A 26,323-nucleotide genomic window follows, 5' to 3' on the forward strand; every position below is an offset into this window, starting at 1 on the left:
GCAACACTATAGTGATGTAATTAATGTTTACAAACCGACGTCTACGTACTAGGGAACAAATTTGATGACAATAAAAGGTGTGTACCTCAATGGAAATGAAAAAAAAATAAGTAAAAGCACATATTTGCCGCGTAACGGAAACTGAATCATCTCGACCACATGCCTTCGCGCCTCTTTCTTTGCATTCGCATGAAACGAGAGAAAGGTTCACAAACATGTTGAATTAACTTTAGGGGAAAGAACGAAAAAATGTACAGACAAATAGGTGGTCGGTACACCCTCTCAGACATCCCTTCACACACGTGAACAGGTGCGAAGAGGCGTGACGACGACGGTAAACAAAAATAACACTGCACAGGGATCTAACTCAGGGGAAACGGAAGAATCATATTAGTGATCACAAAAAAAAATATCTTTCCCATTTTTTAGAGAAGCGAAGGCGCACAATGGTGAATGCCCGCCGAACGTAACCCACGGTGAGAATACCCTAAAGCGAATCCAGGAATACTCAAGGATATATAGACAGAGAAAGAGAAGCACAGAGACGTCTTTTTTTTTTTTTCACTCCTTGCAAACCCTTCAGTATCCGCTTCCCTCCTCAGATTTTCCTCCCCACAATCCTCTTGCACCTCCCATTGGGTGCAGGCATACAAATGCACAATGAAAAGAGGGATGAATTTTCCCAACCTTTTGTTCCGCTTCCTCACGTTTGGATCATTAAGAAGCCTCCGGCGAGGTCTTGGCACTACCCCAAACACAAGAACCACGGAGCATGACATAAATCCCGACCGCAAACATCAGACTTCCAAGGAGAAACCCGACGGAAAGCATGAAGACACCCGGCGTTATATCTTCACAGTCCGGCATGGCAGTTAGCGCAATGTCGAGCATAAAATTACATTCCAGCAGCGGTCGACCTATTGAAAGTGCAACACTGACGTTACGCGACCGTGCAGCCACACGTACGACTTCGATAGAGACGTTCTTTGCCCTGCCCTCCGTACAATTGGCCGCACACTCCACTACCGTGCAAGAATTTCCGGGAGTAGGGCATGAACCAACGAAGGCCTTCACCCGTGTGTCCTCCAGTACTGTTGCTGTGATGCCAAAGTTTGGACACTCATCGGATGAGGTGATATTCTTTCCACAAGTCAGAACCTTCACGGGAAAAGTACCACCCACATTCCTAGCTGCCGCATGACTTACAAACCCACTTGCTATGAAAGAAGCAGGGGCGTCAGGGGATATGTCGCTAGATCGCGTGTTCGGCTTACCGTTTCTGTCTTTGAGGTAACCAGAAGGCACATAACCATCATAAGATACACTTGATCCCGAAAAACGACTCATACTTGGGCCACGCATATCCAGATTATCACAGTTATCAAGCAAATAATTGCAAGCCTCCCTACAAATGCCAATCTCCGCGTCTGTCACTTTCTTGTTAATAGCATCAGGGCGAAACTTGCTATTGCATAATGGGATTCCGTACCACTGGATAATGCCAGGCTTTCGCTCACGGTGAAGTGCAATCTCGCCACACACAGATGAAGAAGCATAGCTCAACAGGAACAAAACAGCACCGCCAACTGAAAAAACAAGCCCGAAAACGAAATATGCACAAGCGAAGCATTCGGGCACTATCAAAGGACCTCGGCGACAGCAAGCAAGAATAACCATCGGAGCCATCAACGCAATACATACGGAACCCACCGCATAAGAAACAACAGGTAACAACTTAATATAATCTCCCGCTCTACCTCTCAACATTTCAACAACACGAACGGCGTTTTCCGATATATCATAGAAAAAGCTCACATCAACACCATCAGCGTATGGCTCTCTATTTCCAGAGGTCCAGTTAGACGCAAAATCAATAACTTTTTCCGCAGTGCAGTTCACAACATTCAACGGATTCATCAATGTTACATCGAGAAAATAATTTGAGGTTGCCCACAACTGCTTCACCCCAAAGAACACAAATGCAGCAACACCAAAAGCCCATATTAAAGCAAACATAATCCACATCCAAAGGCAGCAACGTTGTTCCTTACCTCCGTCCTTAGAGGAAGGCTTGCAACGGGAGGAACACAGGCATGTAAGAAAGCAAGATATGGGGAAAGCAATTAACACAGCCACGAAAAGGAAAGCACAGAGAGCAGGCATTGCTAACATACGCCACTGCGCTAAGATACGGTCGGTATCCATAATGCACGTAAGAGGGTCATTTCGAGCACTGGGCCCATCCCAGACATTGTCACAGTGAAGATTTGGAAACTTGGAGTTTCCGCATTGCGTAACTGTTAACAACAGCACCAATAACACTGCAGCATAGAAAGAGCTGCCAGTGGTAACGGAGGACATTGTTTCACGTGCAAGTATATTACTTATACCTTTTTGTCTTCATTCCAACAACATAGGAGGAAAGCAAAAGTGATATAAAGTAAAGTGGGAATGTTGGAGACAACAAATACAGGTATGTATGTATTCATAAACATGTGCATATATTCACAATAAAATACCGGTGTAGTAATTTAGCCAAGGCACAAGCAAATACTAGCAGTAACTCCTCGTTGATATAATCATCAGGAGACACATGCGTATAAAAAAACCACACGCAAATCATATGGAATTGCAAGTAGTGCCAATAAGGAGCGACAGCGGTAAGGCGCCTGAGCATAACCACATATTTCATTACACCCAAACTTCTAGAAGGGAAATTATCCTCCTACGAGCTGGGCGATGACTACATGCCGGCTTAACACCAACCCAAGTAGAAACCTCCACATACACACACACACACACAAAGAGGGAAAACAAACCTGCACTGAACATCGTGTTGACATGTGGTAACAGCGACACACTTAGGGTGCCGGATGGGAAAAACACATCCCCGGATATAGATATATTTAAAAAAGAGAAATGAGGACATCACTTTTCGACAAGTCACATAATCTAAGGGTTGACAGTCCGTATCTTCTTCTGAGAGGAGCTTTTTTTTCCTTTTATTCCATATTGACAGGGAAAGTAAAAACATATCGATGTATTTACATGAAATGTCTCACCTTACACAGACAAAGTATGATGACGACACGGACAGAAACTACTAATAAAGCAATAAAAATCAAATATATAACATGTAAACTCGGGAAAGTACACACAACAAGGATCGGAGTATTCCAAGGCATCCCATATAAAATAAACACATTCACTACCCTCATTCTCGAACGTATTCCTTATTCTCCCTCAAATCCCCTTCATCTTTTAGTTTGTTGCAACCTTCTGGATCACTCCAAATACAGGAACCACGAAGTAGTATATAGATGGACAGCGCAAACATCATACCACCCAAGAAAAGGGCAGCCGAAAGCATCATCGCACTACCAAAGAAATCTCCACAGTGGGGCAGAGCTGTCAGCAAAGTATCAAATATGAAGTTGCATTCCAGTAGCGGGCGACCAATGGAAAGTGCAATACTTACATTAGTTGCTAATCCCGCAACGGTGACAAGTGTACCCGCCATACCTTTAGCTTCATCTCCCCTACATTTCTCTGCGCATTCTTGCAGAGTGCACGCCCTGCCATCACCTGGGCAAATCAGATAACCCCCCTTAACCTTTGTGTCACTAATGACAGCGGCAGTAAAACCAAAACTCGAACATTCAGTGGCATCCTGAAGACCTTTTCCACATTTGAGCGGTTTATTGTTAGGACCAAGCGGCAGGCCTAGAAACTGAGAAGTTGTAGCGGGTATTAAATTCCCGCTGCCAGGAAAACGGGACTGCAACGCGTCGGCCCCAGCTGCACCAAGAGTAACATTGGCTTTATTACTGACGTTGCTGGTAACTCCGGGTATGTTGGGTCCAAATTTAGCTTCCAACTCCTTTTCGTTTTCAAAGTCCTCTGGTTTCATGTCGGGTGGGAGAGCCTTTGGGTCCAATCCGGGTGGGAGATTCCTTCCAAGAAGGGCAGCCACTCCTCCCACACCAGTTATATCACCGAGTTGTGATGTGTCATTATCACAGTACTCGAGAATTTTTGTACATGCCTTCTGCGACACATCCTTCTGGGCATTGAAAATCATCTCGTTAAGATTCGCAAAATTAAACTTTTCTTGACACATGGGTAAAGCATACAGCTGAATCAATCCCGGGCTCCGATCGTAGTGCAAAGCAACTTCACCACAGATAGTGCCGATGACGTACGACAACAGAATCATGAGAAAACCAAGCGCCATAAACAGGATTGCAAATAGCCAATATACACACGAGAGCAACCGCGGTAACCACTTGCTACAGCAGCGGAAGTAAGCGAACACAAACATGGGAACCATCACTAAAATCGCAAAAGTTCCGATGCAGAAGGAAACAGTGGGGATCCAGCGCATATACTGCTTGTAAGCTGCCCTCCCCTCATCAATATAACCCCTAGCAAGACCAAGAACACTATCTATCGTTTCGCGACTAATTCCCTCCTGTAACGACTGATTTTTACCCCAGTCAAACGCTAATTTAAGAATCTTATCTGCAGTACAGTCTAGGAAATTTATTGGATTTTCCACCGTTTTCATTATGAGGGTAGTGGCAGCTGTCTCAAGCTGCCGGGCTCCAAAGAACACAAATGCAGCAACACCAAAAGCCCATATTGAAGCAAACATAATCCACATCCAAAGGCAGCAACGTTGTTCCTTACCTCCGTCCTTAGAGGAAGACTTGCAGCGGGAGGAACACAGGCATGTAAAGAACCAAGATATGGGGAAAGCAACTAATGTTGCCACGAGTAATAGAGCAGCCAAGGCTGGAACAAAAATATCCTCCCAATGAGATAAGATACGTTTCTTGTCCTTAATGCACGTAAGAGGGTCATTTTGAGCACTGGGCCCATCCCAGACATTGTCACAGTGAAGATTTGGAAACTTGGAATTTCCGCATTGCGTAACTGTTAACAACAGCACCAATAACACTGCAGCATAGGAAGAGCTGCCAGTGGTAACGGAGGACATTGTTTCACGTGCAAGTATATTACTTATACCTTTTTGTCTTCATTCCAACAACATAGGAGGAAAGCAAAAGTGATATAAAGTAAAGTGGGAATGTTGGAGACAACAAATACAGGTATGTATGTATGTATTCATAAACATGTGCATATATTCACAATAAAATACCGGTGTAGTAATTTAGCCAAGGCACAAGCAAATACTAGCAGTAACTCCTCGTTGATATAATCATCAGGAGACACATGCGTATAAAAAAACCACACGCAAATCATATGGAATTGCAAGTAGTGCCAATAAGGAGCGACAGCGGTAAGGCGCCTGAGCATAACCACATATTTCATTAAACCCAAACTTCTAGAAGGGAAATTATCCTCCTACGAGCTGGGCGATGACTACATGCCGGCTTAACACCAACCCAAGTAGAAACCTCCACATACACACACACACACACACAAAGATGGAAAACAAACCTGCACTGAACATCGTGTTGACATGTGGTAACAGCGACACACTTACAATGCGGTATGGAATAAAGGTATTGCCGAATATTTTTTAAAAAAAGAGAAAGCAGTAAACAGGGAGCAATTATTTTATACCGCAACGCAATCGAAAAGTAGAAGGTTAACTCTTTCTTCTAGTTGAATTTTAGTCCTTTTTTTCCCGACACACTAATAGGTCGAGAAAAAAATAATTACGTCCGTATTTACATGAAATGTCTCACCTCACAATCGTCCCGTGAATGCGACGCAAGCAAAAACTATTAATAAAGCAATAAAAATTAAATATATGACGTGTAAACTCGGGAAAGTATACACAACCCGAATAACAGTACTCCGGGGTGTCCCATATAAAACAAACACGTTTACTGTTCTTCTTTCTTCCCATACCCTTCACAGTCATTGGTCTCTTCATGATTATTATTATTTTTTTTTCCGCAATCCTCTTCATCCTCATCCTCATACTCCTCTTCTTCGTCTTCATCTTGACTTTTCAAATTAGTCCAAATACAGGAACCACGAAGTAGTATATAGATGGACAGCGCAAACATCATACCACCCAGGAAAAATCCAACAGCAAGCATCATCGTGCTGCCAAAAATGTCGGCACAGTTAGGCAAAGCTGTCAGTACGGTATCAAATATGAAGTTGCATTCCAGTAGCGGACGACCAATGGAAAGTGCAATACTTACATTAGTTGCTAATCCTGCAATAGTAACAAGTTTATTTGCCATTTCCTTAGCTTCATTCCTTCCACAGCTAGTCGCACATTCTTGCAGAGTGCATGCCCTGCCAACCTCTGGGCAGACGAAAAGCTTCCCTTTAACCTTTGTGTCACTGATGACAGCAGCAGTAAAACCAAAACTCGAACATTCAGTGGCATTCTTAAGATCCTTTCCACATTTCAGGTACTTCTCAGATGAATGAGGTAATGCACGGTAAAGCTCAGAGAGTTTAGCGTGTGCTAGGTCCCCATTGCCTTCACGAGGGTACCGCAACCCACCAGTCCCAGCTGCAACGAGAGGGAAATCACGCCGGGTGTTAGGATTACCAGCGACTCCGGGTATGTTGGGTCCAAATTTAGCTTCCAATTCTCTTTCGTTTTCAAAGTCCTCTGGTTTCAAGTTAGCTGGTAGAGATTTTGGGTCCAATCCGGGTGGGAGATTCCTTCCAAGAAGGGCAGCCACTCCTCCCACACCAGTTATATCACCGAGTTCAGATGCATCTCCATCACAGTACTCGAGAATTTGTTCACATGCCTTCTGCGACACATCCTTCTGGGCATTGAAAACCATCTCGTTAAGATTGGCAAAATTAAACTTTTCTTGACACATGGGTAAAGCATACCATTGAATCAATCCCGGGCTCCGATCGTAGTGCAAAGCAATTTCACCACAGATGGATCCAACAGCGTACGACAACAGAATCATGAGAAAACCAAGCGCCATAAACAGGATTGCAAATAGCCAATAAACACACGAGAGCAACCGCGGTAACCACTTGCTACAGCAGTGAAAGTAAGCGAACACAAACATGGGAACGATCAAGGAAACCGCAAAAGTTCCGATGCAGAAAGAAACAGTGGGAACCCAATGTACGTATTGTTCATAGGTTGCCCTCCCCTCCCGAACATAACCCCTAGCAAGACCAACAACACTATCTATCGTTTCGCGACTAATTCCATTCTGTAACGGCCGCTTTGCACTCCAGTCATACGCTAAATCAAGAATCTTATCTGCAGTACAGTCTAGGAAATTTATTGGATTTTCCACCGTTTTCATTATGAGGGTAGTGGCAGCTGTCTCAAGCTGCCGGGCTCCAAAGAACACAAATGCAGCAACACCAAAAGCCCATATTAAAGCAAACATAATCCACATCCAAAGGCAGCAACGTTGTTCCTTACCTCCGTCCTTAGAGGAAGGCTTGCAACGGGAGGAACACAGGCATGTAAGAAAGCAAGATATGGGGAAAGCAACTAATGTTGCCACGATAATGAAAGCAGCAGCAACCGGAAATGCAATCTTCTGCCATTGGCCTTTCATGAGATCTGCATCTTTCAGACACTTCATAATTTCATTTTGAGCACTGGGCCCATCCCAGACATTGTCACAGTGAAGATTTGGAAACTTGGAGTTTCCGCATTGCGTAACTGTTAACAACAGCACCAATAACACTGCAGCATAGAAAGAGCTGCCAGTGGTAACGGAGGACATTGTTTCACGTGCAAGTATATTACTTATACCTTTTTGTCTTCATTCCAACAACATAGGAGGAAAGCAAAAGTGATATAAAGTAAAGTGGGAATGTTGGAGACAACAAATACAGGTATGTATGTATTCATAAACATGTGCATATATTCACAATAAAATACCGGTGTAGTAATTTAGCCAAGGCACAAGCAAATACTAGCAGTAACTCCTCGTTGATATAATCATCAGGAGACACATGCGTATAAAAAAACCACACGCAAATCATATGGAATTGCAAGTAGTGCCAATAAGGAGCGACAGCGGTAAGGCGCCTGAGCATAACCACATATTTCATTACACCCAAACTTCTAGAAGGGAAATTATCCTCCTACGAGCTGGGCGATGACTACATGCCGGCTTAACACCAACCCAAGTAGAAACCTCCACATACACACACACACACACAAAGAGGGAAAACAAACCTGCACTGAACATCGTGTTGACATGTGGTAACAGCGACACACTTAGGGTGCCAGATGGGAAAAACACATCCCCGGATATAGATATATTTCTTAAAAGAGAAAGCAGTAAACAAGGAATTTTTTTCCACAGCTAATTTAGGGAGAAAAAGTCAATGTTTTCTTCCGACCGAAACATATATTCCCTTTTTACCCATACTGACAGGGAAAGTAAACACATATCTCTGTATTTACATGAAATGTCTCACCTCACAATCGTCCCGTGAATGCGACGCAAGCAAAAACTATTAATAAAGCAATAAAAATTAAATATGTAACGTGTAAACTCGGGAAAGTACACACAACCCGAATAACAGTACTCCGGGGTGTCCCCCATCCAGTACACGCAATTATTTCCTTGCAGGGCTTTTGTCAGACTCCCTTTTGTTCTCAGAGTCCTTCTCTTCATCTTCATCCCATCTTTTCAGATCACTCCAAACACAAGATCCACGAAGTAGTATATAGATGGACAGCGCAAACATCATACCACCCAAGAAAAATCCAAGACCAAGCATCATCGTTCCCCAATACAAACCGTCACAGTTAGGCAGAGCAGTCAGTACGGTATCAAATATGAAGTTGCATTCCAACAGCGGGCGACCAATCGAAAGCCCAATGCTTACATTAACTGCGAGTTGAGCAGCACCCACAAGTGTTTTTGCAATGTTTTGTGCGTCCGGAACTTTACACTTATCTGCACAAACTTGCAGACTGCAGGGTCTGCCACCATCCGGACAAACCATATAACCCCCCTTAACTTTTGTTCCACTGATGACCGCGGCGGTGAAACCAAAGGTTGAACATTCTTCTTTGCTTCCAACCCCCTGGCCACATGTCAGCATCTTATTGCTAGGGCCAAATGGCAGTTGGGGGAACTGAGTCGCCTTGGCACCAATTACATCCCTCATGTTCCCCGGTAGTGAACCATCAGGGGGAACGCTGCCTTCATAGCGGCGTGGAATCTTCTCCTTATCATTAACTCCTGGGATATGTGACTCCAATAAGCTGTCCAAACCCTTTTCGTCTTCAAAGTCCTCTGGTTTCACTCCAGGTGGGAGAGCCTTTGGGTCCAATCCGGGTGGGAGATTCCTTCCAAGAAGAGCAGCCAGCCCTCCTGTGCCGGTTTGATCACCGAGTTGTGATGTGTCATTATCACAGTACTTGAGAATTTCTTCACATGCCTTCTGCGACACATCCTTCTGGGCATCTAAAATCATTTTGTTAAGATTCGCAAAATTAAACTTTTCTTCACACATGGGTAAAGCATACCATTGAATCAATCCCGGGCTCCGATCGTAGTGCAAAGTTATTTCCCCGCAGACGAGACCGAAGGCATACGCCAACAATAGAATTACTAAACCAAGCGCCGTAAACAGGATTGCAAATAGCCAATATACACACGAGAGCAACCGCGGTAACCACTTGCTACAGCAGCGGAAGTAAGCAAACATAAACATGGGAACCATCACTAAGACCGCAAAAGCTCCGATGCAGAAAGAAACAGTGGGAACCCAATGTACGTACTGATCGTAATACCCTTTCGCCATGGTAATGTAACTCCTCGCCATGTCAACGGTGCTATCTATTGTTTCCCGGCCAATTCCCTCCCGCAGTGGCTCTCCTGTCCTCCAGTCATACGCTAAACCAAGAATCTTATCCGCGGTACACCTGAGGGAATTCAGCGGTCTGTTAACCCGGTGAGATAGCAAATCGTCCAACGTTATCTTAAGCTGCTGTGCTCCAAATAAAACGAAGACAGCAACACCAAAAGCCCATATAAAAGCAAACGCAATCCACATCCAAAGGCAGCAACGTTGTTTCCTACCTCTGTCCTTAGAGGAAGGCTTGCAACAAGAGGAACACAGGCATGTGGAGAAAAAGGTCAGTGGAAAAATGACCACGATTAAGGCGAGAAGTAAACCAGCCAAAACTGGTAACAAAATATCCTCCCAATGAGATAAGATACGTGTCTTGTCCTTAATGCACGTAAGAGGGTCATTTTGAGCACTGCGTGTAGTCCACAATTTCTGGCAGCCGAGATTTGGAAACTTGGAATTTCCGCATTGCGTAACTGTTAACAGCAGCACCAATAACACTGCAGCATAGGAAGAGCTGCCAGTGGTAACGGAGGACATTGTTTCACGTGCAAGTATATTACTTATACCTTTTTGTCTTCATTCCAACAACATAGGAGGAAAGCAAAAGTGATATAAAGTAAAGTGAGAATGTTGGAGACAACAAATACAGGTATGTATGTATTCATAAACATGTGCATATATTCAATAAAATACCGGTGTAGCAATTTAGCCAAGGCACAAGCAAATGCTAGCAGTAACTCCTCGTCAATATAAATTTTGTTAGACACAAATATACTTCTTTTTGTGGCTTCGTCAGGCGATGTATATCTGGGTCAGCGTCGCAGGCATCTACTCCTTGGTATTTCAGCCGGCGCCACAGCCCCAACAGAGAACCATACTTCGACGCGAGCTGAATTGCCAGAGGTGCAGAGCAACCCCTTATACACATAAGCATGCGGGGAAATGTAGTCCGAGCCTGGATATCCTTTCTTATTTTGTTGATGTATTGTAGGCATTCAGTGCAGTTAGTTACCAACGTTTCTGGGCATTGTTCCATTTTAGTTTTGCACAGTATTGAGCCTACTGACTTCCCAAGGCTACGGAGAAAGGTGGCTGTTTCAGACAAATGACGTGTCCACACGACACGGAAACGTGGAAGAGACGCAAGCGAGGCACAAGCAGAAAGAACCCGCCGTCGCTCCTCAACCGTGATGGACTCCATTGTTCCCTCCACAACCCACACAACAGAACGGAAAGGGGACGATGACAGCAGTTGCCGCTGCTCGTAGTAACGTGAAGAGGTAATGCTGGCACAAAGATCCTTTACTGTTTTCCTTTCCACCACAAGGAATGAGATTTTTTGCGTCTGTCCGTACATTGCCCCTTCACGAAGAACAGTGCAACCGGCAGCGTTGCGGCATTGATAATCCGGCACGTTCGCCGAGTTTGCTGAGCACCCAACATTAGGTGAATTGATTCCTATCATAAAGTCTCCGCACGGGAGGGTGCATGAAACACTAGGCGCGCCGGCGCGGGAACATACTTCGATTAGGTTTTCGTGTGCACCCTTGATGCGTTCGCGGTTATCAACGAGAAGGTGCCAAGAATAGTTGTTGGAGCAACCCTCTTCTTTAGGCGTCTCGTTTTCATCAGCATCTATATCAGTAGTATTTGTCGGCATGCTGGGTGTTGAATGCACCAGCTTCCTTTCCCTCTGCTGGGAGGCAACAAACTCCTTTGGAGTTCCTAGAAGTCGGCCCTGTGGTTCTGACCCTCCTTCCGCCAACGAAGTAGTTGGTGCAATGTCGGTGTTGGGTGAACGGAACAACGTCCTGAGGCGTTGACCGTGTCGGATCATATCGCTTACTGTTGAAGTGTGCCCTGCAGAGCTCATAGATCTGGAGCACCTTTCCGAATCCTCCCTGAGGTGGGACAACACCTCAGCTTGAGAATCAGGAACATATCGTGGTTTCGGTGAAGTCTCCGCAAGCTTAGAGGCGCCGTGTTTACGGAGCCTCGCGATGAGATGCACTTTGGTTCCACTACCCAAGAGGCCTTTGGACAAACATCGATCGCGCAGCTCCCTCCAACTGAGTTTTTCCTCCGGTAGTGGCTCACCACTTTGACAACCGGTGGTTGAAGAATGCATTAAACTCGTACCCGCTTCCCCACGAGAGTTATGGAGCTGGTCAAAGTGCCAGTCAGAATTGCCACTCCACACTGCCGGCTGGCCAGAGAGTAAAGGGGGACCACCTTCTGTGCGCTGCATTTTAAAACAGCGGAATGGCGAGAAGGGGAAGCTAACGGACCTCCTCAGCGCAGCAACAGAAACCTCGCCGTCTCGTGCAAGCATTTCATCATTCGTAGAGTTGTCATCGCCCAAAACTTCTCGACCGTGGCGGGGGGCCAACATTGCGCAGAACGCTTCCGTCGCACGAACGGCCTCTGGACAACTGCCATGAAGCTGCGTCCCAGCGGCGCCACTGCTAATTGGCAGTGGATATCGCCTCAACGCGGCGCAAAATTCTGGAAAGCGCTGAGGCCATCTACGCTCAATATACGAGGCAATTCTTTCGTTATGGCTGTTCGGCATTAACACATCAAAGAGCAAGTTTGCATGCAAAAGACCTTCCCGTCCACCTTATACAAAAATGGATGTTCCCGCTTTTGACTGGCCTTTGAACGACGGTCAACGCTGGCGCCTTCCATTAGCCCGCAGAAGCGGGAAACGTTTGTGAGAATAAGAAGCAAAAAGGAATGGGATCAGTGCAATGTACAAGAGCAACAAAACGCATGTTGGGCGGGTGAGTGAATGGACAACACAAACACGAAGAATCACCATTCACTTTTCACACACTCAGGCACACCAACGGAACAGACGTGATAGTAGATTGCTATTCGTTAGACAAAATAGGGACAGAAGAAAGGCAAAGGGGGACAAGATACGATCTCAGTGCTCTGGAAACTTGCTGATTCTCTTTTTTCTTTTCGGACATTTCTTTCTTTTTTTGTGCATATACCTCTCTCCACAACCAATCTTTACTGACCCATTCCCATTCGCTCCCACTTCCTTTTCTCACGTCTTCTACATTGTCCTTGGCTCCTTCACCTTCCCTCCCCTGGCTTCTGTCCCCCCCCCTACGCGTTAGGTGTGCTTAACAAGGGCTAAGTTAAAATAAAATAATGGTGATAACAAGAAATACAAATAAACAAATAAATATATACGCTAAACGCACTTTGCCTATTTTATTACTTTTTTATTAAAAAAAAAAAAATAACTCCGTTAATTTACTTTTTGTATCCCTTTTCTTAGTTAAACACCTTAGGCTCCACCGAAAAAGAGTGAACTCACACGCGTTCGCCCTTGAGACCATCCTTCCAGAAGTAGAAGGTGGGTGTCTCACCATCCCACTTGCAGAGGACAATCATGCCATTGTCGGGGTCCTCCTCATTACCCTCAGGAATGAAAAACTGATACTCATCAATTTCCTTTATCACCTTCTTCACGAAGGCGGCGGCGTTAGTCTGGAAGGCCTTCTTTGCGCCCTCATCCTCAATTTTCTCCAATAGCTGCTTCATGTAACCACGAATGTGGGCCATGTAGGAGCCCTTGTCATAGTTCGTCTCAGTGTAGCGGTTATTGTGAACCACATCAATGACGCGCTGCTTCCCGTCGTCCACGTCACCCGCCGCACCCTCGCCGGCATCCTCATCAGCATTAGCAGAAATACCGTAGTCCTCACCACCAATCTCAATGTAGCGGCCTTGTACGGCGTACACGATCTCGTCCAACAAATCCATTGGCTTGTCGTTGTCGCACACGACTTCGGCATTTGTTAAGATATCCCTGAAGATCTTCATTCTGGCGAAATTGCTTTATTGTCTATAAGCGTTGGTAAGCTCCTACATACAACGGGGCAAAACAAAAAGGGATAAGAAGATATCAAAGGAAATAAAGAAGCTAGCATAAAGAAACGTGTTAGAAGTGATTTCGTAGTTTTCCAATGGAAAGTTCTCCCTGAAGACACCCGTCCACATCTTTTTTCTTTCCTGCTTTGAATGCACCGTCTCCCATTATATTCTATCTTTATTTCCTTCATTTTTTAAAAAAACCACACGGTTACTTCTTTTCTGTGTCTTTCCCCCTTTATTTTTTCTCGCTCTATCTCCCTCCTTTTAAATATTCTTTTTTGTTTTATGGACTGTTTCTCTCCGGTGCACCTGGTGGGAGAACAGTGCGTCACTTTGAACTCCTCACGCGATCACCTCTTCCACAGCCGTATCCATTAACCTTCACACTACGAAAGTTAATTTCCTGTAACTCCATCTATTAAGTCAGTTTCCGCGATGTTCATATTAAGTTCCCCTTATTTGACAGCGTTTCTTTTTTTTTTACTTTTCTTCTTCTGCTCTTAGTTTCAGCAGTAATTAAACATTTTACCTGCTGCCAGCGAATTCACGAATAAAGGAATCACCGAAGAAGGGTGCACAAACCTCTCAACTCACACGTGGATGAGCCTCATCTTTTATTTGTTCCAGGTATCTTATTCACCGTCATTGCTCGCCTCCACGTGCACACGCACGCATTCCTTGACAGATTCCTTTCTTCTTTTTCAAGCACTGGTATAGAGGCTGAGCCAAACAGACACAGACAGAGAGGAAAGAAACCCAGCATTCTCGCCTATATTAATCCATCTTCAGCTTTTCCTCATTCTCCCTTACTTATTATCTTCATCCGCTTCTCTTCTCCCCCACTCTTACAAGCAGAGCGGACCGTGCGCGTTGCGGAAACACAAGTGATCGGTAAAATAAAAAAAGTGAAAACAATCCCTCTGAAGTACAAGGAATCTTCAAAACAACAAGCAGGATGAATGGTGAAAACAAAGTGGGCGAGGACGAGAGAATTAAAGATGACAGTCGCCATAAAGCAACATTAGATTCACTTAGCAACAGCGAACTCACACGCGTTCGCCCTTGAGACCATCCTTCCAGAAGTAGAAGGTGGGTGTCTCACCATCCCACTTGCAGAGGACAATCATGCCATTGTCGGGGTCCTCCTCATTACCCTCAGGAATGAAAAACTGATACTCATCAATTTCCTTTATCACCTTCTTCACGAAGGCGGCGGCGTTAGTCTGGAAGGCCTTCTTTGCGCCCTCATCCTCAATTTTCTCCAATAGCTGCTTCATGTAACCACGAATGTGGGCCATGTAGGAGTTCTTGTCATAGTTCGTCTCAGTGTAGCGGTTATTGTGAACCACATCAATGACGCGCTGTTTTTCGTCAGCCACGTCACCCGCCGCACCCTCAGCGGCATCCTCATCAGCATTAGCAGAAATACCGTAGTCCTCACCACCAATCTCAATGTAGCGGCCTTGTACGGCGTACACGATCTCGTCCAACACATCCATTGGCTTGTCGTTGTCGCACACGACTTCGGCATTTGTTAAGATATCCCTGAAGATCTTCATTCTGGCGAAATTGCTTTATTGTCTATAAGCGTTGGTAAGCTCCTACATACAACGGGGCAAAACAAAAAGGGATAAGAAGATATCAAATAAAATAAAGAAGCTAGCATAAAGAAACGTGTTAGAAGTGATTTCGTAGCTAAATTAAAAGTGAGGCAGTCGAGTACGGTGGTGGGAAAGTCGCAAAAGAGATTGGGAATAAAATTCTTCAGTACTGTGCACAACCACGGCTATGCTTCATCTTCCTCCCCGCCCCCCCACGCTTCTCTTAACACCACCATGGCGCCGACTGAATTACATGACTTATGTTGGAATAATAGGAAGGGGAGACAAAAGACCAAGCAGTACCGTATCAAACTAATAAGTGACCGATAGCCTTCTCTCACTTTCCACTTTTCCAGCCCTTCCTTCCCTCAGGCATTATTTGGTTCCGTTTCGTTAGTTTTAACTTCTCACCTTCCGTACTGTTCTTGAGAAGGGGAGCGCGGATTTTCCTAAACCCGAGCTTCACTGCTGTTAACACATTAGCAAAACACTCGCTGCACATCGTCTGTAATAATGTAGACGAGTGGCTCCCCCTTGCTTCCACATGCACCTAATACATGCGGCGAGTTTGGATGGAATGACAGTGACATCACGGCACCCGTACGGTATGAGCGCTTTACAATCTCCTTAGGCGGACACGTGGTGTCGCGTGCGTCCCACAAGCTAATCATATTGTCCTTCCCTCCTGCGGCAAGGAGACCCGGGACATGCGGAGAGGCGGAAAACGTCGTATCCGCCTCATGGACTTGCATCTGCCATAAGGCCTCCGCGTTCATACGCGCCTCAAACGCTGCCCAGTTGCCTGTGCTCGTTGATGCGTATAACACTCGGCCCCCGCTATGGGGGTCAAACTCCACGTGCTCAACCGTGCTACCGGTAGCAAAGCGAAGGGCTGCGCTACTGGGGCTGCGACAGTCGCGCAGCACCATCGTTGCATCGAAGCCACCAGAAAGCAAAAGATTGGCTTCGCTACGATGCCAATCAAGACTCTGGACTTTCTCTGGTTCAGTATACGTCCCGATACAGCTGGAAGTGTTGAGGTCCCACATCTTAATAGTCGTGTCAGCACTACCTGAAGCGAGTATATGCTGCGCGCACGTGTTCCACCTCACACAAATAACTGAATCCTTATGTGATCCCTCCTGCAGCAGGCTGCTCTTCACCCTCTTCCTGTAGTTGTCTTCCCACTTGACGCACCCACCCAACAGACACGCCGGCTCCACAGCATCCATCACATCAAGGTTCCACAATTCAACAAATGGACGCATCGTTCCCACGGCACAAATTGACATTGTTCCGTCCGTCAACCACGCGGTGCTAAGAGGGAAAGCGGCGACCTCCATGTCGTGGTGTACGTAAATGTTGTTTTCGGGCTCGTCATAGACATACAACTCTAAGCGCGGTTGCGCGGCGTCAGCGAGTGCGGTAGCAAAGACGAGGTCCGTCTCTTTGAAGTTCGTGTCGTTAATCTCATCTTCGTCATCGGACTCCACCTGCTCCAAAATAGTGTCGGCCCCGCCACCGAAGCACATCCCACCCGTGTCGCCAGCGTCATCGCTACTCGCATCGCCACTGTCTGCTAAGTTCGTGCCTTCATGAGGAATCGTCTCGTCTTCTTCAACGCCGAGTTCCGGGTTTCGCCTCCGCAACTTTGCTCGAACCGTATCAATATCATCACCCGTACGGATTGGGATGGGCTTCATGCCACCCTTTGGTACCCACGAAAGGGACGTAAGCATCCCCTTTAACTTGGTTACGTCACACCCTTCTCCTCCCTGCTGCGATTACCTGTCTGGGTGACAGCCTCAGCTATTCCTTTATTTAGTTTTCCCTTTCCGCTGACAAACCCCGCCACCACAACGTGCTTCAAGCACACACACCACAAAAGCAAAAAAAAAAAAGGGAAATCACAAATTAGTAGGGCAAAGAATGAGTTTCACTTCATAGCCATAGACAACACAAGAAGCTCCGTATACACATAAGATAAGAAGAGAACAGCGGCTCGTAGAAAAGTTGAAGAGGGGAAGTAGGACTTGTGCGCCGTGTGTGGCGTGTAACAAAACCAAAAAGTTTGCCCAGCGTCGTCAGCGAATCCTTTCTCATCTCACCAAGTCAATGAGCACAGGGTAACCTTCAAAGGGCAGCTCCCCGCCGCCATGGAGCTACGAAACAGAACTAAAGATTAGATGACAACAGCGGCAACCTCTCCGCCACACGCCGCCCCAGAGCAATGAGCCTTCCACAACATTCCCGACACATCCTGCACATCTGCGATGACTTTGACCCCACAACAAAACGAGCGGCGCCACCATCACTATCATCCTCACCCCATTCCCCAAGGTTGCTACACTCAGAAGCATCAACACCAGTAACGTAGCTATGGGGTGACGGTTCTCCCTTTCCATTAGTTTTCCCCACCATCCCGCTTTTGCCGCCCGAGCCTGTGCTGGTACTACTGACCTTCCCTTCGCTGTGTAGTTGAGCCGTGCAGTCAGTGAGAGAGGCGGGAGGATGGCGTATTATGAAGTCACGAAGCCTTTTTGCCATGCGCATTTGTGCAGCCAATACAAGACGCCGCACCAGCCGCGGTAGATGCCCCATTGGGTGCACAAGCGAGACACAGCTCATTTGGCACCCCTCACAACCTCCTGTTACTTTCGTGGGCTTTGCCAGCATGGCGAAAAATATCAAACGTGCCCGTATGTACTTCGCGCGCCGTTCGTTGCAAAGATCCACGCGATCGGGTGGTGTTGACAGACCCTTCAACCACACTGTGCCATCAGGCTGCACCTCCTCCGCCACAGCCATCTCCAAGTCACGACTACGGACAAATGGTACGGGAGAGCGAATAACCATATAGTACAGCCCCACACGTCGCTGGCCGGGCTGCAGTTGCAGCAAGTTTGCGTCCGCGACGTCCGTTAGCGTGCTAACAGGGGCAGTTGCTGGCCGAGGCAAGGTCCGCACGAAGCGAAGTTTCGACGCGCAGTCGTCCCACTGGCATCGTTTGGATGCATGCATATACAAGGGAAGAGCGGATGGTGGGCATGGAAGATGCGTCCTCACGAATATCATATCCATCGGAGACTCCTCCGTTGGTCTGCTATAGAGGGAAGTGTTAGAATCACTGTCATGAGCAATGGGACGGAACCCGGAACTCACGGGATCCTGCATGAGGAGTTGTGCGACGTCTGTGAAATCAACGGCAGCACAATAAACGTCAACATCCTTGCTTCGGGAGGCATTGTTCTGTGATGCTCGGCCGGCGATCGTCGCGGGGTCAGCGCCAACAGTGGGCTGAGGATGGGTGTGGACGACAGGTGCTAACTGTGCCACAGGCATGGCACGCCCTCTCAACATCTGTAGTTTTTGGCCCTAGCGGGGCACCGAAGGGAATACCCACAAGTTCCACGTTGTGTTTCTCCGTGCGTAGGAGGGCGGGGGGCTGGCGACAGATTTCCGGAGGAGGGAAAGCAAAACTCGGCTCCCGGTGGAGCACCCTCTGCTAATGTATATCTGAGTCTAATTAGATATTGCATATAAACCCCCAGCCGCGCACGAGAGCACGCGTTGACTCATTGTGGTGAGAATGATTAGAATAAGAGGAAATGAAGGGAAACAACAAAAACAAAAAGGGAGCATAAAGCGTCAAGTACAGGCACGTTGACAGACTAAACTTCAAATACTGTCCTCAGACACAACTCGGGAGCTGCCATATATTAACATCATCTTGTCGATGCACAAAAACTGCTAAACCACTCAGGGAGTGAAAAAGTGTGGCCACGCCATGCATTGCATAATGTGGTGTGCCTCTACATAACTCCACATCACCCACTTGTGTTTGGTTCCCAAAAGATACCTGTCCATCGCCCGACTTTCGCAGGGGAAAGAAGTGGCGTTGGGAGTCAACGCAGCATGGGGTAACGGATATACAGGATGGAACCCTGTACAACAAAAGGAAAAGATGAAAAGCAACTCTAAAGCAACTTACAAATTGCGCATGCATCCAGACCAGCACGCTACCTGCACCCTTGCCATACCACCTCACACACGATCGTGGCCCTAGAAAGATGAACCACACGCATATTTGACAGGGCATTTAACTCTTCCGATGTGACCCCCATCGACAACCGCCCATCCAATAGCTTTCTTCTTGTTGTGCCACTCCTTCTCATTTACTGATACACAATCCTTTCCACCGCTTCTCACGGCGTAGCCGTGGTGACGGGGCTGTAACCTCCACACTTGCACACTCGGTGGTACCTCCCCGGGGCGCGTGCAAAATTGTTAAACAGTCCTCCCCACTGTGGATGCCGTAACAGAAGGTTGCAGCTGTGTTTGTTTTCTCATGCCATCCACCATCCAGTCGCTTGTGGGCATCAGATCAGGAGATATCATGCTTGGTTTAGGTATGACAACTGGAGGTAGCACAGAGCGCGCGAAGCACGACGAGTAGTCAAACTTTCTCCTCTTCTTCATTTCCTCTTGCCGCCGCTTGTATTCGTCCATCCGCTCCGACAAGCGGCGCCTTGTTTCAAGGGCCAGTCGCAGGGTACTCGAGGTCGATGGCCCCAAAGCCTGTTGATCAAGTTCCATTGAGAGGTCTCCATCTCCAGGAAGTAATCCCTGTAGTTTCCGCCGGAACGCACCCCTGGCATACCCATATGGCCGCACTTTATCCAACCGCGAAGTTAAGGAAACCAACACAGCTTTTGCCCGGCTGGCGTCATGCACTTCACTGGAAAAATGGGACCTTGCGCTGCCCTTCCCTGACAAACTTCCACGCAACTCTAAGGCACTAGAGCACCCCAAAGAGTGGTTTCCCGCGTTGGTAGGCGATTCGTCACCCGCACTGCTCGTTGTACTGGAGGCTGCACGAGATCGCGGATGAGAGTGGGACCGGCGAGTCTGCCCTTGGGGAAGCGCAGTCTGTTCACTACCCAGTGGGGCACCAGAGCAGCTGGCCCCCTCAGAGATCACTGGTACAGTCTGCGGACAAGTAGGTTGTCCTGCCAACTGTTCCATACTGTCCTGTATTGAGGAGGAAGGAGTAGTGGGGCAGGCCACATCCCCTTGAACGGCAGTAGCCTCTGTCAAGAAGAAGGAAGGGACAGATGGCGTTCCTGGCGGCATGATTGTGGTGGCCACCACACTCACACGCTTTCCCCGCGACAAGGGGACGGAAGCGCCGTCCTCCGCAGCGGCAGCGCCCACGTTCATTATGCTCTGGAAACTGTTTTCTGGCTTCATAATGCTCTCTACCAACACCTCCTCCATGGTGTTGCAGTTTTGTTTCCCCTCAACGAACGACGGTTCACCCGCGTATGTAGTTACGTCTTCGAGGTCCCACCTGTCCCGACCAAATACCCCCACAAGCAAAACTTTGTTAAAAGACCACCCAGCTGGCTGCAAGCCGCTGTTGGAGAGGGAAGGTTTCCTCAGGGCATCCTCAATACGAAAGAGGCGCACCTGACGGTCAAGGGAGCCGACGATAATAAAACGGTGCCCCTGAAAGGAAAACACCTCGAGGGTTGTGACCTCATCGGAAGCGCCCGAGAAAGCAAAACGACGCACAACGAACTGCTGCAGCTCTGCCACCGGCGTTGTGACTGCATGCAGGTCGAAACCACATACCCGGCCTCTTGAATCACCGTATATCATTAAGCCATCGTCGGAAATGAAAAGCGCTTTGCGAATAAGGCAATCGAATCGGCGAATCAAACGCAGATGGCTTATTACCGTCTGAGTAACAAATGAGTAGATGCAGAGCACACCGGTGTCAAGGACGGCCACAATCAGATTCTGCCCCTGCTCGTTTACATAGGCAAGTTGCAGTACGGCACTTCTTCTTGCTTCACTTTGCTCCCCAAGCCGACACTCAGCTATCGGATGTCCGCCTCCAATACTGTATACATACAGTGTTCCATCCCCAGTACCTATGCAGAGATACGTATCACGTGCCACACAGCACGCCGTTATAGAAGTAAGACCAGGAACCCGAAATACCACTGATTTGGATTCCTCCACCCCACTCGGAAGAACCTTTCGACTATACGTAGTTACGCGGCACGTACGTGCCGCCCAAGCTATCAGCTTACTTTGGTGTGAAAATGTAAATACATCGGAGTCAAGTTGGTCGGAAGCATCTTGTACCAGCATCTCTGATTCAAGCGGCGCGTACGTCTCTGGATCCCATGTTATCAGAGAGCAGTCTTGGCCCCCGGTAACAAGCCTCACCTGCGAGCTTGTCGACCAAGAACAGGACGCAACAGTGGCATGGCTCCTTGAGATATCGCCCATGCGTACGGCATGGGAGACAACCACATGACGCTTCATCTCCCCCGTGGTGAGCTTCCAAGCGCGCCAAGTTCCTTCATCAAACGTATGTACCATCAAGGATGCTTTATGTATGACGGCAGCCACAACACCACCGCTGTGTGAGCACGGCTGGCGGCTATCCCTCACGGCAGCACCCCGGTGCTCAGCGACTTCCCCATCGTCTTCCTCAACCATATTTCCGAACTCTGCACCCGTGGACTGCGCGGTGGCCCCCTCACAACGCTGGCGGCGAGTGCGACTTGCAGAGGAACTTGAATCCTTACTCTTTGAAGCGGCATATAGGACGGGACCACGTAAAGCACAAATAAGAGTAGAGTGGAACGGATGCCACGCAACAACGCCATCGGAATCCCGCTCACTGCGTTCCATCATTTGCCTTGAAAAATCAGAGGCAGTGAAATTGGATTGGGGCTCCGGTTGCTGTATAGTCGCGATAGACTTACTGGCGTGTACCTCGTACACTTTGATGGTCTTATCCGCCAACAATACCGCCAGGCGGCCCCTATGTGGGTGCATAGAGGCACTAAGAATTTCCTGCGATTCAGGGGGGAAACTACGAAACGGATCACCGTGGCGGCCAATCACCCACACCGAGACCCGCCGGTTGACATGTACAGTGATGAAGTACTTTGAAGGCGGTATCCACTCCATAGACCTAATGGCTCGCATCTGGTGACCAATTCTACGGGGCTCTCCCGCAGGTTCAAAAGATGGTCCAACAGGAAGGCGGTAGACGAAGCCATCAGCGCCAGCGGTGAAGATAGAGGTCGCATAAGATGAATAGAACAGTCCTGACACCATCTCCTTGTGCATAGTAACAAGAAACTCCAGTCGCACAGGTTTGGTGTTCGCTCCCGAGAGCAGTGCACTTGCACGAACATCAGCACTCACATCAAAGGCACCCACCTTTCCTTCCGCCGTCCCGAAGCAAAACATGCCTAAGTGTGGCTCGAACCAAGTTGCTGTGGGATTCAAGAAACCAACAACAGGTTTGGCAAGAACCTTTTTAGGAAGTACGTCCTTCTGCGCATCACGGCGTCGACGATGAAACATTATTGATTGCTCATTTTCACGTAATCTAATACGATACAACCCACACTCTCCTGGCCGCATTCCGTAACGCTGAACATCTTGAGCGGAGGGCTGATTCACTTCGTTGCAAGCAGTTAGAAGGGACTCGCAACCTACATATTTCTGAATGATGTCACCACTCGAAAAATCCAAAAGAGTCAGCTGATTGTTTGTGGTCGAAATGAGAATGTAGTCTTCATCCATTAGTAGGTACATACCAATTACCCACGACGAGCCAGTGTTAAACAAGTTGCGCACGAACGCCCCCGTGGCAGCACTCCACACTTTAACAAAACCATCTTTACTACTCGTAATAATAAATGCACTAAGCGGTGCCACCAGCACATGATCTGGGGACTGAAGGTGAATTTCATATTTCCATAGAGCTTTCCCGTCACGCTTCTTATCCTTCCTCGCCCTCGCCCAGTCAGGCCACCCCTCGTTATCCTTCCTCGAGTCTTTCGAGTACCGCCCAGAACTCACTTTGTCGCAGATTTGCGTGTAAGAAATTGTTTCATCACCGAAGTCGTGGGAGTGTTCGTAGTCCCGCACAAAGTTATTCGTAATATCGCTCCACCGTACCAAGCTGTGCGTTCGTGTTTTCTTCTGCAACAGTTCAATCAAACCAGCAGACGCCTGCTCCACCATCTGAGTATGCCGCCCTTTACGACGCACCCTCATGATGGTGGCACTCTCACTTCCTTCCGAAGAGTGTTCATCCTCTTCATCCTGACTATGAAGGGAGCCACTGCGGGACTCCTTGGAGTCATTCAAAAGTAGTTTGAGAAGCTCCTTATTACTCAGTTCACACGCATCCCACAGCGCATCATGCACATCAAGACGGATGGACAGGGAATTCACCCACTCCTCCACCTCTTTAATGTATTCCTTCCAGTTACTATCATATGACATGGTTAGTGTTAGATCCATGTTTACGTCTTCATCCGGATCACCACTGCAGTTTGCAACATTTAGCCTGGCGTCGATAATTCCCACCACGAAGTGAATTGTCCACTCATTTGTTAACGCGGGGTCCCCGTCATCCGAAATGCTGTACTTGGAAAAGCACTGAAACAGACGCCTAAACTGTTCCACACCCATGAGTGAACCCCATGACTGTGTCGACGTGAGTATCTGATTTGGCGCGTACCGCGCCGCCAACCTGGCGCCCAGTCTTATACTAACTTCCTCCTCCTCATCTTTTGAAGACTCCATCCGCATCGTCACCATTTTCCTACCTTTTTCGTCCGTCTTCTAATCTGCTTCACAATTATGCGTGTATATAGACAAATGTAATTTGTTTTTTTTTCTCTTTGCAAACTTCCTTTGGTAACTACGTAGCCGCCACAATCTTTCTGTTTAAAATAGAGAGACGGCAGCACACAGTGACCGGTTCGTTACAAATACTTGTGACTGCCCAACTAAAACCAAAATTATAACAAACAATCGTCGTTGTAGCTCGGTCACTACTATAGGTGGAGGACGGGGAAAAGAGCTGCATGTAATGACTGCCAAAGGGAGCGGCACAGACACAAGCGTATTAGTGGTAAGTGAGTGAAAAAGTGTATTTCATTAGTATTTAGCTACAGAATCTTTGCACGACCGCCTACTGATTTCAACCGAATCAGCTACCCCAAACCCAACTCTCATACAGACGCACAGACATATACGTATACATGTGTATAGACAAGCAGCATATTTAAAAGCAGGCAAATGCGGATGTCAGCACCACAACGCCTCAATCAGATATCTCCTCTGCCATCCGCAGTCGCGAATGTGACTTTTGTAAGCGACTCATGAACTTCTTCTTAAAAACTATATCGTTGGGATGCAGTAGCAACGCATCCACAGCCTCCCTATTCTGCAGCAAGTAACGCATCTCCTCCACACCGCCCGCCCATTCGCCATGTACAAAGAATACCGGAAACACAGCGTGCTCCTCATGCCGGCGGAATACGGCCTTGCGTAGAAGCCTCTGCCATGAATGAAAATCGTCCAACGGTAATTTGAGAGGAGGTCGTGAACCATCCTTTGCACTGCATTCGCCCGTGTCGGTCACGGCATCACTGCGATCTGCGCAAGAGCAAGAAGAGTGACCCTCATTACTAGAGTTATCACACCCTGCCGCCCTACCCTGTAGAACCGCAAGACCGCTCTCCACCTCACCATTTTGCACGGCAGTGCACATCATACTTGTGAGGTCGTCGACTGACAACACATAAGGCACGATTCGTCGATGAGCAAACGCCTTTAACCACTTTCTCTCTATGAAAGCACGCTGCCGCTCTACGTCCTCCTCGCACCGAAACTGTCCAGGGGGGCCACGCCCATATATATCGCACTCGGCTTCATTCCCATTGTTACTCCTACTGCCACCTCTTTCATAACTCCCCTGACTCAAGTTGTAATTCCTACCGTAAATCACGACCGCGAGGTGTGGCTTCAAAATGCATTCCCGGAACCAACGTTGCACACACTCTACAGCCACGAGCTCACGCTCAGCCGCAACGAAGTCAACGTCAGGCACCGCTTCCGACGCCTGTGTAATCTGGAAACGAAGAAGCGTCTCACTCTGTCGCTCATTAACCGAACGAACGAAGCGTGCAATCCGGTGCTGCAGCTCACCTCTCACCTCATTCTCTCCCCTTTCCTCAACCTTTCCACATAGCTCATCACCCACACGGTACTGCCCAGAGGCTGCAGTACCCGAAGTGGTGAGAGATTTAATGTCCACGCACACACCGCACACTTTTTGAACACGGTTGAACCGCGACACGTCGAACCGACCGCTCCACGCGACCGATAGGCGGACGGCAGCGACGGGGACCTGCAATCCCTGCGCAACCACGCCACGGTACTGATCCCTAAGCCGGTAGTCGTAATGAGAAAATCCAACAAGAAGGTCCGGGTTGACACTACCATCACATGGGAGTGGTGGCAATGGCGAGTCGAAGACAGCTTTTATGCGCTGCAGACGCTGATCATACAAAATATCGAGTGGGGTACGACCAGTGGTAGGGTCTACCTCCTCGTAGCACCAACCTTCACCCGAAGGCGCAGCCGCGGTCGCGGACGCCACATCACCACTGCTGCTGGTGCCACTAACCCCACTATCTCTGATGTCCCCATCAGCACTCGTCACACCACCTTTGCCCACACCACTTCCATCGAAGGAAATCCCACATTGAGACAGTTTCAACGGTAGGGAAGACCGCAGCTTCGACATTCCATGTGTGAACCGTGATGTCGGTAGTGTGACGGTGCGCGCAAGGAATAGTCGCCACGACATCTGATTGTCCTTTTGCTTCCCTTTGTAGGCACACACACACACACACACACACACACACACACACACACACACACACACACACACACACACACACACACACACACACACAAGCAAACAAACAAGAGGAACGGACGCAGGAAGGGTAGCAAGCCTGTATACAAAGAAGGTCACAAATAAAATAAGACGAAAGCATCCGGACGAGCACATAAACGAGGAGGGAAGGTCGGTCTAGGTGAAAAGTAATGATGAATGATATTTGATGGCTCCACAGCCCTACAATTATTCAATACTGATAACGGCACCAACAAAAAAAAAATTGACCGCCTCTGTTAGCCGT

The 26,323-nt window shown here is 47.8% G+C and overlaps 11 protein-coding genes across 11 annotated transcripts, besides 4 other annotated features; all 11 read right to left on the minus strand.

The window, feature by feature from the left end:
* Positions 1 to 26,323: part of a sequence feature (sequence corresponds to BAC RPCI93-30K1) that runs on past both edges of the window.
* Positions 718 to 2,361, minus strand: Tb927.8.6700 (hypothetical protein, conserved; the record flags this gene model as incomplete). Its single annotated transcript, XM_842407.1, has 1 exon — positions 718 to 2,361. One exon carries the CDS (start codon positions 2,359 to 2,361, stop codon positions 718 to 720), a length of 1,644 nt encoding a protein of 547 aa, XP_847500.1.
* On the minus strand, positions 3,215 to 4,999 carry Tb927.8.6710 (hypothetical protein, conserved; the record flags this gene model as incomplete). Its single annotated transcript, XM_842408.1, has 1 exon — positions 3,215 to 4,999. The coding sequence occupies one exon, from the start codon at positions 4,997 to 4,999 to the stop codon at positions 3,215 to 3,217; it is 1,785 nt and encodes a 594-aa protein (XP_847501.1).
* Positions 5,424 to 5,447: a microsatellite.
* Tb927.8.6720 (hypothetical protein, conserved) lies at positions 5,856 to 7,703 on the minus strand (the record flags this gene model as incomplete). The annotated part of the gene is made up of 1 exon (XM_842409.1): positions 5,856 to 7,703. One exon carries the CDS (start codon positions 7,701 to 7,703, stop codon positions 5,856 to 5,858), a length of 1,848 nt encoding a protein of 615 aa, XP_847502.1.
* On the minus strand, positions 8,548 to 10,332 carry Tb927.8.6730 (hypothetical protein, conserved; the record flags this gene model as incomplete). The annotated part of the gene is made up of 1 exon (XM_842410.1): positions 8,548 to 10,332. The coding sequence occupies one exon, from the start codon at positions 10,330 to 10,332 to the stop codon at positions 8,548 to 8,550; it is 1,785 nt and encodes a 594-aa protein (XP_847503.1).
* On the minus strand, positions 10,523 to 12,367 carry Tb927.8.6740 (DNA repair protein, putative; the record flags this gene model as incomplete). The annotated part of the gene is made up of 1 exon (XM_842411.1): positions 10,523 to 12,367. One exon carries the CDS (start codon positions 12,365 to 12,367, stop codon positions 10,523 to 10,525), a length of 1,845 nt encoding a protein of 614 aa, XP_847504.1.
* Positions 13,017 to 13,052: a sequence feature (AT_rich).
* On the minus strand, positions 13,123 to 13,635 carry Tb927.8.6750 (translationally controlled tumor protein (TCTP), putative; the record flags this gene model as incomplete). Its single annotated transcript, XM_842412.1, has 1 exon — positions 13,123 to 13,635. One exon carries the CDS (start codon positions 13,633 to 13,635, stop codon positions 13,123 to 13,125), a length of 513 nt encoding a protein of 170 aa, XP_847505.1.
* Positions 14,733 to 15,245, minus strand: Tb927.8.6760 (IgE-dependent histamine-releasing factor, putative; the record flags this gene model as incomplete). The annotated part of the gene is made up of 1 exon (XM_842413.1): positions 14,733 to 15,245. The coding sequence occupies one exon, from the start codon at positions 15,243 to 15,245 to the stop codon at positions 14,733 to 14,735; it is 513 nt and encodes a 170-aa protein (XP_847506.1).
* On the minus strand, positions 15,767 to 17,026 carry Tb927.8.6770 (hypothetical protein, conserved; the record flags this gene model as incomplete). The annotated part of the gene is made up of 1 exon (XM_842414.1): positions 15,767 to 17,026. One exon carries the CDS (start codon positions 17,024 to 17,026, stop codon positions 15,767 to 15,769), a length of 1,260 nt encoding a protein of 419 aa, XP_847507.1.
* Tb927.8.6780 (hypothetical protein, conserved) lies at positions 17,463 to 18,647 on the minus strand (the record flags this gene model as incomplete). The annotated part of the gene is made up of 1 exon (XM_842415.1): positions 17,463 to 18,647. One exon carries the CDS (start codon positions 18,645 to 18,647, stop codon positions 17,463 to 17,465), a length of 1,185 nt encoding a protein of 394 aa, XP_847508.1.
* Positions 19,575 to 23,927, minus strand: Tb927.8.6790 (hypothetical protein, conserved; the record flags this gene model as incomplete). The annotated part of the gene is made up of 1 exon (XM_842416.1): positions 19,575 to 23,927. One exon carries the CDS (start codon positions 23,925 to 23,927, stop codon positions 19,575 to 19,577), a length of 4,353 nt encoding a protein of 1,450 aa, XP_847509.1.
* Positions 24,436 to 26,193, minus strand: Tb927.8.6800 (hypothetical protein, conserved; the record flags this gene model as incomplete). Its single annotated transcript, XM_842417.1, has 1 exon — positions 24,436 to 26,193. One exon carries the CDS (start codon positions 26,191 to 26,193, stop codon positions 24,436 to 24,438), a length of 1,758 nt encoding a protein of 585 aa, XP_847510.1.
* Positions 26,016 to 26,095: a microsatellite.

Source organism: Trypanosoma brucei, chromosome 8, assembly GCF_000002445.2.
Source record: "Trypanosoma brucei brucei TREU927 chromosome 8, complete sequence".
Lineage (NCBI taxonomy): Eukaryota > Euglenozoa > Kinetoplastea > Trypanosomatida > Trypanosomatidae > Trypanosoma > Trypanosoma brucei.